At 21.6% G+C, this 12,232-nt stretch overlaps 1 protein-coding gene across 2 annotated transcripts in view; it reads left to right on the forward strand.

The window, feature by feature from the left end:
• The window catches only part of Unc-76 (fasciculation and elongation protein Unc-76), a 63,465-nt gene extending 53,768 nt beyond the window's left edge, over positions 1 to 9,697 (forward strand). Inside the window, exons 2-5 of one of the 2 annotated variants that reach the window (XM_065508377.1) lie at positions 8,589 to 8,656; positions 8,720 to 8,971; positions 9,049 to 9,354; positions 9,422 to 9,697. In XM_065508377.1, the coding sequence (XP_065364449.1) occupies positions 8,589 to 8,656; positions 8,720 to 8,971; positions 9,049 to 9,354; positions 9,422 to 9,504 (709 nt within the window). In that variant the 3' untranslated portion in view covers positions 9,505 to 9,697. Of the gene's footprint in view, positions 1 to 8,588; positions 8,972 to 9,048; positions 9,355 to 9,421 lie in introns of both variants that reach the window. The other variant, XM_065508376.1, reaches the window with a different exon arrangement.
• The last annotated feature ends 2,535 nt before the right edge of the window (positions 9,698 to 12,232 follow it).

The raw sequence follows: 12,232 nt of genomic DNA on the forward strand, positions 1-12,232 counted from the left end.
CTAAATTTTAGTAATTTTCTTACAACTTCGATATTTCGAACTTAAGTTCGAATTTAAATTTTTGCTGTAAAAGTGCTAAAAATTTTAAAATTCTTCATTTTAAACAGTGCCAGCTTGAAATTTGACAAAATTATTAATATTCCAACAATTTCGAAAATTCGAACTTATGTTCGAAATTAGAAAAATCTTGGAAATTTTTAAATTTTTTCCTTTTTTACTTTAAATTTATTTAAAATTAATAATTTGTATGTGTTATAGGCAAATTTTTTCTAAATTTTAGTAATTTTCAGTCAATTTCGAAAATTCGAACTTAAGTTCGAATTTAAATTTTTGCTGAAAAAGTGCTACAAATTTAAAATTTCTTCATTTTAAACAGTGCCAGCTTGAAATTTGACAAAATTATTAATATTCCAACAATTTCGAAAATTCGAACTTAAGTTCGAAATTAGAAAAATCTTGGAAATTTAAAAATTTTTCTTTTTTTTATTTAAATTTAATTAAAATTAATAATTTGTATGAGTTATAGGCAATTTTTTTCTAAATATTAGTAATTTTCAGGCAATTTCGAAAATTCGAACTTAAGTTCGAATTTTAATTTTGACTGAAAATTTGCTACAAATTAAATATTTCTTAATTTTAAACGTTGCCAGCTTGAAATCTATCAAAATTATTAATATTCCAGCAATTTCGAAAATTCGAACTTAAGTTCGAAATTTTAAAAATCTTGGAAATTTAAAAATTTTTCTTTTTTTATTTCAATTTATTTAAAATTAATCAATTGTATGTGTTATAGGCAAATTTTTTCTAAATTTTAGTCATTTTCAGGCAATTTCGAAAATTCGAACTTAAGTTCGAAATTTTAAAAATCTTGGAAATTTAAAAATTTTTCTTTTTTTTATTTCAATTTATTTAAAATTAATAATTAGTATGTGGTATAGGCAAATTTTTTCTAAATTTTAGTAATTTTCAGGCAATTTCGAAAATTCGAACTTAAGTTCGAATTTAAATTTTTGCTGTAAAAGTGCTAAAAATTTAAAATTTCTTCATTTTAAACAGTGCCAGCTTGAAATCTATCAAAATTATTAATTTTGCAACATTTTCGAAAATTCGAACTTAAGTTCGAATTTAAATTTTTGCTGAAAAAGTGCTCAAATTTAAAATTTCTTCATTTTAAACGTTTTCAGCTTGAAATTTGACAAAATTATTAATATTCCAGCAATTTCGAAAATTCGAACTTAAGTTCGAAATTTGTTAATTTTCCAACAATTTCGAAAATTCGAACTTAAGTTCGAAATATGAATAATCATGAAAATTTAAAAATTTTTACTTTCATACATTTAAATTTGTTACAGCTTAATAATTTTTGTGTTCTATAGACAAATTTTGTCAAATTTCATCAATTTCGAAAATTCGAACTCAATTAATTAAAAAATAAAAAGAATTTTTGTTATAAATTCCTTTAAAATTTCACTCCCATAACCTCAATTTTAGGCATTTATTTTCATTACATTTTAAATTAATTCCTTCCATCTCTCATAAACAATAAATTAATTTATTTCTGTGCCATTTCAACTTACTAGCACTGCATTTTACTCTGCAGTATTATAAATATTGTATTAAACCCCATTTTGACCATTTCCCTGTTAGTTGCCCCACCTCCTTTTTCTGGTTATATTTTTGTTATTACTTTGTATAAACTTGCTTGCTCTAAAAGTACGAGCAATATGTTGTTTACAAATAACCCATATTTAAGTCATTCATATTTATAACGAGTTCATTGTCCTGCAGGTCCTTTTTATTATATACTTCTCTTTCTCTCTCTCTCTCTTTCTCCTTGCACTTTTCTGTTTGCTGTTAGTATTATAGAAACTTAAATAGAAGAAGCTTTAGAAGAGTTCATTTCGTTTCTAGGTTTTTTTATTATTATTTATTTCTTTTAAAGCAGGTTGAGGTTTTTCTTTATTGGAAAAAAAGTTTTATATAAAGGAGACTCCCGTTTATATCCTTAAGGATTTTCCATGAATGATGTCTAGAAAATGTTGTTTGTTTGTTGGTCTTAAATAACTAAATATTTGTTTAATAGTGACATTAGAGACTTCCTGTTCCTTGAATGCATTTATAATGACATGTTATAACAAAAAAAAAAAAGACATTTTCAATTGAGGTGATTCTCTTTTTTTCAACATAAAAGGCCAGAAATTGTTTCCCTATTAACTTAAGTATCATAGAGTCAGCAGCTTAAGAGGAAAATGTTTAAAATAATGAGAAAAAATCTAAAGGGAACTAAAGAGAACTTTTAAAATTTTCCAGTAATTTCGAAAATTCCAACATAAATTTTTGTTTTTTTTTTTTAGGTAAAATAAGAATTAATAAATACTAAAAGAAATTTAAACAAAAATTACAAAATTTTTCCAAATTTTCAATAATTTCGAAAATTTCGAAAATTCGAACTTAAGTTCGAAAATTAATTTATTCTGGGAAAAGCCAAAAATATACTTAATACTATTAATTTTCATGTTTAATAAAAGATTTTTACAATATTTTTCAGGATTTTATAATAATTCTGTAATTTCGAAAATTCGAAAATTAAAAATTCCACAAATATGCTTCAAATTAATATTTTTCATATACTATAAGTTATTTAAGCAAATTTTACAGATTTTTTTAAATTTTTCTTCAATTTCGAAATTTCGAACTTAAGTTCGAAAATGAATTTGATCTCGAAAATCTCACATATATACCTAAAATTTATCATTTATCATCAAATCAAAAGATTTTTATAAAATTTTACAGATTTTTTTAAATTTTTCTTCAATTTCGAAAGTTCGAAACTGAATTAGATCTCGAAAATCTCACAAATATACATAAATTTATCACTTTTCATGTATTATAAGCTAATTTAATAAATTTTTATAATTTTTCTGTAATTTCGAAAATTCGAACTTAAGTTCGAAAATTAATTTGATCTCAAAAATCCCCCAATATACTTAAAATTAGCCATTTTCAAAGATTTAATAAAAAAAATACAGATTTTCATATTTTTCTGTAATTTCGAAAATTCGAACTTAATTTCGAAAATGAATTTGAACTCGAAAATCTCACAAATATACTTAAATTTATCAATTTTCATGTATATAAGCTAATTTTATAAATTTTTATAATTTTTCTGTAATTTCGAAAATTCGAACTTAAGTTCGAAACTGAATTAGATCTCGAAAATCTCACAAATATACCTAAAATTTATCATTTTCATATATTATAAAAGATTTTTACAAAATTTTACAGATTTTTTTGAATTTTTCTGTAATTTCGAAAATTCGAACTTAAGTTCGAAAATGAATTTGATCTCATAAATACCCAAATATACTAAAAATTTATATTTTTCATATATTATATGTTATTTTTACAGATTTTTAAATATTTCTTCAATTTCGAAAATTCGAACTTATGTTCGAATTTGGAAAAATCCAAGAAAATTCAAAAACATTATTTTTTTAATATGAAAACTTGGTATTTGGTTGAAAATATGATTAATTTTAAGGATATAAAAGCTTTTGAGCTATTTATTTTAATTTCGAAAATTCGAACTTAATTTCGAATTTAGAAAAATCCAAAAATTATTGAATTTTCTGTATAATTTGTTATGTTTACATAAAATAATTGTTAATTTTTCAATATAGAACATGAAAAATGGCTTTAGCAGCATGTTCTGTTAACTTCGAAAATTCGAAGTTAATTTCGAATTAATTTTTTTATGTTGAAAATTATGAAAAATTTGAATTTTTGTTGTTTCAGATAATTAAAACATGTTTAATTCATTTAGAAGTGATTTTAAGCTATTTTCGAAAATTCGAACTTAAGTTCGAAAATTTTTTTAATAAAGAAAATTTGAAAATTTTGAATTTTTAAACAGAAATTTCAATAATAAATTATTTAAAGTATTTTTAATTACTTTAAATTAGTTTATAAGTGATTTTAAGCCAATTTCGAAAATTCGAACTTAAGTTCGAAAAGTTTTTAAATAACAAAAACTATGGATATTTAAAATTTTAGTAATGTCAATTAATTAAAACATGTTTAATTCATTTAGAAATGATTTAAAGCTATTTTCGAAAATTCGAACTTAAGTTTGAAAATTTTTTTTAATAAAAAAATTGGAAAATTTTGAATTTTTTAAACAGAAAACTCAATGATTAATCATTTAGAGTATTTTTAATTACTTTAAATTCATTTATAAGTGATTTTAAGCCAATTTTGAAAATTCGAACTTAAGTTCGAAAGTTTTTTAAATAAAAACTATTTAAATTTAAAATTTTATTAATTTCAATTAATTAAAACATGTTAAATTCATTTAGAAATGATTTTAAGCTATTTTTGAAAATTCGAACTTAAGTTCGAAAATTTTTTTTAATAAAGAAAATTGGAAATTTTTGAATTTTTTAAACAGAAAACTCAATAATAAATCATTTAAAGTATTTTTAATTACTTTAAATTAGTTTATAAGTGATTTTAAGCCAATTTCGAAAATTCGAACTTAAGTTCGAAAATTTTTTAAATAACAAAAACTATGGAAATTTATAATTTTAGTAATTTCAATTAATTAAAACATGTTTAATTAGTTTCGAAATGATTTTAAGCTATTTTCGAAAATTCGAACTTAAGTTCGAAAATTTTTTTAATAAAGAAAATTGGAAAATTTTGAATTTTTTAAACAAAAAACTCAATAATAAATCATTTAAAGTATTTTTAATTACTTTAAATTAGTTTATAAGTGATTTTAAGCCAATTTCGAAAATTCGAACTTAGTTCGAAAATTTTTTAAACAACAAAAACTATGGAAATTTATAATTTTAGTAATTTCAATTAATTAAAACATGTTTAATTAGTTTCGAAATGATTTTAAGCTATTTTCGAAAATTCGAACTTAAGTTCGAAAATTTTTTTAATAAAGAAAATTGGAAAATTTTGAATTTTTTAAACAAAAAACTCAATAATAAATCATTTAAAGTATTTTTAATTACTTTAAATTAGTTTATAAGTGATTTTAAGCCAATTTCGAAAATTCGAACTTAGTTCGAAAATTTTTTAAACAACAAAAACTATGGAAATTTAAAATTTTTCTAATTTAAATTAGTTAAAACATGTTTAATTAGTTTCGAAATGATTTTAAGCTATTTTCGAAAATTCGAACTTAAGTTCGAAAATTTTTTTAATAAAGAAAATTGGAAAATTTTGAAATTTTTAAACAGAAAACTCAATAATAAATCATTTAAAGTATTTTTAATTACTTTAAATTTGTTTATAAGTGATTTTAAGCCAATTTCGAAAATTCGAACTTAAGTTCGAAAATTTTTTAAATAACAAAAACTATGGAAATTTAAAATTTTAGTAATTTCAATTAATTAAAACATGTTTATTTAGTTTCGAAATGATTTTAAGCTATTTTCGAAAATTCGAACTTAAGTTCGAAAAATTTTAAGTTTCAAAATTTTTTAATTTTTTTGTTTTTTTATGCAGAAAATTCATTTATGAAACATTTGAGGCTTTTTTTAATAACAATTTCGAAAATTTTTAAATAAAAAATTTGAAAATTATGATTTTTCTCAAATTTTTTTCTGAAGTTTACTCCCATTTTCGTATTTTTCTAGTGCTGGTATTTTAATTTTGTATTTTTTTTTTATTAATCGTTTTTACTATAATATATTTTAATAACATCATTAAAAGATTTTTCATAATTATAATTCTTGTTTAAGTATTTTTTTCTTCTTTCTTGTTTTCTGTAACCAAAATGTTAGACACACTTTAATGTTTTAAAAACGTAAGAAGCTTTTTATTATTTTTAAGCTGTTAATGGTGTGTGGTATGTTGTTTTAGCCCGTTTTTTTTTCCTTAACTTGTCTCATAGTTGTTCTTTTTTTTTTTGTTCTGTTTTTACGCCAGTGTACTACATGAAGTTTAACAACCTACTTTTTTTAGCTAAGAGTGCTTGTTTTATGAAAATAAGGAAGACCATATTAAGGAGAAGCCAGATTTAAAATTTCTTAAAAAAACTGCAGTTTGTGTAACTTTTTTTATCTAAAATTTTTAAAGAAATTTTTATTTTTTCTTAGTTTTTTTTTAGTTTTAAATTACCTTTGACCTGGCCTCTCTAATCAGTTTAAAATGTGGTTTATTAAAAAAAATATCTAGTTGCTCTTGTTCAATTGTTTCTAACCAACCGTGTTCTTACAATGTTCTACATAATGTTAATGAAATTGTTGATAGTTTATTACACAAAAAAAGCAAAAGAATTTTATACACTTTTACTTGTTCATTTTTTTATTCATCATTTTTCTCTAACATGATTTTTACGAGCCTATTTTTCACTTTTATTCGTTTAATTTCAACAGACAATAGAAGAATTTAATTAAAAAATTTGTTAAACTTTCTATGAAGGTTGTTTCAAAAAGCCTGGAATATAACAATAATTAAGGAAAAAAGTACAAAAAATTTTAAAAAAGTACTTTTTTGTAACAAAAGTTTAAAAAGTACCAAAAATTATTGTCCCCAGTTGGGGATTTTCAAATTTTTTATCTAAAATAACTAATAAATTTATTAGTTTTCCTTAGTAAAATCATTTTACTTCATAAAATCTTTTTTCATAAAAAAAAAATTAAATTCCCAATTGTATTAAAAAAATCTCCTTTGTGGGGATTTTCAAAAAATATTTGGGAATTCAATAAAAACTTCCAATTATTGAATTTCTGGAAGAAAATTTTAATTCCCAAAATTAATTCAAAAATCCCCTAATGGTGGATTTTCAAAAATTAAATGGGAATTAATTTTTTTAATTTTTTAGCAATAAAAATGTCCAATTATTGAATTTCTCAAAGAAAATTTTAATTCCCAAAATTAATTTAAAAATCCCCTTATGGAGGATTTTCAAAAATTAAATGGGAATTAATTTTTTTTAATTTTTTAGCAATAAAAACGTCCAATTATTGAATTTCTCAAAGAAAATTTTAATTCCCAAAATTAATTCAAAAATCCCCTAATGGGGGATTTTTTAAAATTTCATGGGAATTCATTTTTTTTAATTTTTAACAATAAAAACTTCCAATTATTGAATTTCTGGAAGAAAATTTTAATTCCCAAAATTAATTCAAAAATCCCCTAATGGGGTATTTTTTAAAATTTCATGGGAATTCATTTTTTTTAATTTTTTATCAATAAAAACGTACAATTATTGAATTTCTCAAAGAAAATTTTAATTCCCAAAATTAATTCAAAAATCCCCTAATGGGGGATTTTTTAAAATTTCATGGGAATTCATTTTTTTAAATTTTTTTGCAATAATAACGTCCAATTATTGAATTTCTGGAAGAAAATTTTAATTCCCAAAATTAATTTAAAAATCCCCTATGGGGTATTTTTTAAAATTTCATGGGAATTATTTTTTTTTTAATTTTTAACAATAAAAACTTCCAATTATTGAATTTCTGGAAGAAAATTTTAATTCCCAAAATTAATTCAAAAATCCCCTATGGGGTATTTTTTAAAATTTCATGGGAATTAATTTTTTTTTAATTTTTTTGCAATAAAAACGTTCACTTATTGAATTTCTCAAAGAAAATTTTAATTCCTAATGGGGTATTTTTTAAAATTTCATAGGAATTAATTTTTTTTAATTTTTTTGCAATATAAACTTCCAATTATTGAATTTCTGGAAGAAAATTTTAATTCCCAAAATTAATTCAAAAATCCCCTAATGGGGTATTTTTTAAAATTTCATGGGAATTCATTTTTTTTAATTTTTTTGCATAAAAACGTCAAATTATTGAATTTATCAAAGAAAATTCAAATTCCCAAAATTAATTATAAAATCTCCTAATGGGGGATTTTTTAAAATTTCATGGATATTAATTTTTTTAATTTTTTAGCAATAAAAGCTTTCAATTATTGAATTTCTCAAAGAAAATTTTAATTCCCAAAATTATTTTAAAAATCCCCTTATGGGGGATTTTCAAAAATTAAATGGGAATTAATTTTTTTAATTTTTTAGCAATAAAAACATTCAATTATTGAATTTCTCAAAGAAAATTTGAATTCCCAAAATTAATTCAAAAATCCCCTAATGGGGTATTTTTTAAAATTTCATGGGAATTCATTTTTTTTTAATTTTTAACAATAAAAACTTCCAATTATTGAATTTCTGGAAGAAAATTTTAATTCCCAAAATTAATTCAAAAATCCCCCTAATGGGTATTTTTTAAAATTTCATGGGAATTCATTTTTTTTAATTTTTAACAATAAAAACTTCGAATTATTGAATTTCTGGAAGAAAATTTTAATTCCCAAAATTAATTCAAAAATCCCCTAATGGGGGATTTTTTAAAATTTCATGGGAATTCATTTTTTTTAATTTTTAACAATAAAAACTTCCAATTATTGAATTTCTGGAAGAAAATTTTAATTCCCAAAATTAATTCAAAAATCCCCTAATGGGGGATTTTTTAAAATTTCATGGGAATTCATTTTTTTTAATTTTTTGAGTTTAAAACATTTTTGGAATTCATTTTTAATATCTTTTTGTTTTTCTTGTTTTGCAGAATGTGGTGGACTATAACCGGAAACTTTGGAAATATATTGCCAATCGATTGGTCCAAATCATTTACACGTAAAATGCATATGCCTACTTTAAATTTGGGACAAAATCCTGCTAAACAATCTGATTCTCTAGATGCGCAAACACCCGGCGACGAGCTCAACAGTGAAGACGAAGCCATTGCCAATGATCTGGATATGCATGCTTTGATTTTGAATGGTCTCAACAGTGAATCGGAAGAGCCCATTAAAAGTGTGGAAGAGGTGATTAAGGAAATTGAATATATTATTGATGAGGCCGACAGTCCCACAGATGATGCCACCACATGTGAATCGGAGGTTATAGAAAAGGCCAAAGAGGTGTTGGGGGCACCTTTATATGCGGAGAGTAAGTTTTAAATTAATAAAAAAAAAATTAAGAGAAATTTTGTTAATTAATTGTGTTTTTTTTTGTGTTTCTTATAGAATTGCAATATCTATCCATAACCCAATTGAATGAATTGTATATGGAAATGGAGGTTTTGATACAGGAGCTGAGCGAGACTTTGATCAATGAGTTGGCCTTGCGTGATGAATTGGAATTTGAAAAAGAATTGAAGAATTCTTTTATCTCTATACTGCTGGCAGTACAAAACAAAAGACGACAATATCATGTCGAAAAGAAACGTGGCAAATTCCAAGGACCCGATCCCAAATATCTAACCACTGTCATACCCTATACCCTGGAGAATGGCACACCTAATAATCAAAATTTACAAGTTTTAATTAAAAGTAAGTTGAAATTAAAATTCTCAATTGTTTAGTTCGATCTTTAATAATTTTTGTTTTATTTTTCCAGTTTTAAAAGCCATTAATGAGGACAGTCCTACAGTTCCCACTTTATTAACGGACTACATTTTAAAGGTATTATGTCCTACATAAAGCGTTTTCTTTTTAAAACATATTTATTCTATATAAAAAAAAATATTACTTTCTTCTTAAGAACAAAATTTTAGTTTTAAGTATTTTTTGTTTTTAAATCTAATTCTAAAAAAACAAGCAAAATTTATATAAAAAAAAATTTAGCTGCTAATTTAATTACCACAAAATAAAAGTTTGAATATCTAAATAATAATTCAACTAAAGTTTATTTACAAAGTCTTACAAACAATTATTATATAAATGTAAAAGTAACAGAAAATGCAGTTAATGCTTATTATAAATAAAGTTTTAATATAATAAGTAAAAAAATGGTTATTTTCTTAAAGCAAAATAAATAAATTTGAAGCAAAATATTGTTTTCCCCAGTAAGGATTTTCATTTTTTTCTTTGGGAATTTAATTTTTTAGATGAAATACATAATAAAATAATTAGGATTCCTTAGTAAAATCATTTTACTTAAAAAAATATTTATTAAAGTAAAAAAAATAAATTCCCAATTGTTTTATAAAAATCTCCTTATGGGGGATTTTTGAAAATTAATTGGGAAATTAATTTTTTTTTAATTTTTTATCAATAAAATCATCCAATTATTAAATTTCTCAAAGAAAATTTAAATTCCCAAAATTAATTTAAAAATCTCCTAAAGGGGGATTTTTATAAAATTAAATGGGAATTCTTTTTTTTAATTTTTTAGCAATAAAATCATCCATTTATTGAATTTCTCAAAGAAAATTTAAATTCCCAAAATTAATTTAAAAATCTCCTAATGGGGGATTTTTAAAAATTAATTGGGAATTAAATTTTTTTAATTTTTTATCAATAAAATCATTCAATTATTGAATTTCTTAAATAAAATTTTAATTCCCAAAATTAATTTAAAAATCTCCTAAAGGGGGATTTTTAAAAATTAATTGGGAATTAAATTTTTTTAATTTTTATCAATAAAATCATCCAATTATTGAATTTCTTAAAGAAAATTTAAATTCCCAAAATTAATTTAAAAATCTCCTAATGGGGGATTTTCAAAAATTAATGGGGAATTCTCTTTTTTAATTTTTTAACAATAAAATCATCCAATTATTGAATTTCTTAACGAAAATTTAAATTCCCAAAAATAATTTAAAAATCTCCTTATGGGGGATTTTTGAAAATTAATTGGGAATTAAATTTTTTTAATTGTTAACAATAAAATTATTCAATTATTGAATTTCTCAAAGAAAATTTTAATTCCCATAATTAATTTAAAAATCTCCTAATGGGGGATTTTTAAAAATTACTTTTTTTAAATAGAAGAATCTTTAACTTAATTTTTTAAGCATTAACTGTATTTCTTTATAACTCATGAACCTTTAAAACAAATAATATTGCTTTAAATTTACAAAAAAAGAAATAAATAAAGACAATTTTAAATCAAACTCCTAAAAAAAACTGCTTAAACAGGAATAGAAAAGGTTACAAAATGAAGAAAACAACAACATTTCCTTGAAAAAAGGGGAAATAACTGGGATTTCAGAGTGTTCGAAAGAGAACTGGAAACTCAGAATTCGATTTAGAAATATTTTCCCAAAATTTTTAAGGCTTCACAGAAAATAATTTTTGAAAATTTGTTTATTTAAAGAAAAATCTATTTTGTTTCTGTTAACCAAAAAAAAATTGGGTTTATTTACACTGCCCTGGATTCTTACAAACAAAATTGAAGAAAACAAAACTATTTAATTCCCAAAATTTATTCAAAACAAAAATCTAAATAAATAGCAGAAATTTGTTTAATTATAGAAAATTTTATTTAAGATTTTAAACAAAGTTAATAAAAAAGCAAAAAAAATAATTTCTTTGAATTAAAAAAAAAAGATTTAAAAAAGAAAAGCACAGTTTAGTAATTGGGTAATTTAAATAATACACAATTTTTAGGGTAAAAAGGCAAGCAAACAAGAAATATTTTTAAAATTTAATTACAATACAAAAAAAACATGTTTTAAACAAAATAAATTTATTCTAATTTAAAACAGAAAAATCTATATTTTAAATTAAGCAAAAACTATGAAAAACAAACAAATAATATATATTTTGTAATACTCAATATAAGATATAAATATTTATTTATATATTCTCTATTAATTGCTAAACAAAATAATAATTTAAATGAAGCTTATTAAGGGAAACGGAAGTAAATGCAGCAGCTTCATAATTGTCAGCATTTGTATATGTCATATGTAACAGTGAAGTTTTTTAATTGGCAGCATTTGTATACATCATATTGAACAGTGATGCCATAATAGTTATGATAAAAAAATCACTGCATTTACTAACTCACCCACAATTTTATATTAAACAACAAAAAAACGCTTATTTAATGTGTGTGTCTGTCTCTATTGCATTTTAATTTAAGCTTCAGTAAAAATATATAAAAAAATAACTAAAAATACATATTTTATGTGGCATTTTAAATAAATTTATTTTAATTTGTATAAAAAACCCCAACCTGTAAAAAGTTTTTAATTATAATTTTGTTTTTATTTTATATTAATTTAGCCTTTAAGTTGAAAATCAATAAAAATACAAAAAAAAATTATAAAATGTTTGATTACAAAGCTTTATTTGTTTATTTTTTTATTAAATAGTTTTTTTGTAAAAAAGGGATTTAAAAATAATAAACCCCAAGATTTTTGAAAATTTTATTATAAAAACCTCTTATTTACTTTAATAATTTAAAAAAAATTCCCACAGC

This window comes from Calliphora vicina, chromosome 4 (assembly GCF_958450345.1).
Source record: "Calliphora vicina chromosome 4, idCalVici1.1, whole genome shotgun sequence".
Classification (NCBI taxonomy): domain Eukaryota; kingdom Metazoa; phylum Arthropoda; class Insecta; order Diptera; family Calliphoridae; genus Calliphora; species Calliphora vicina.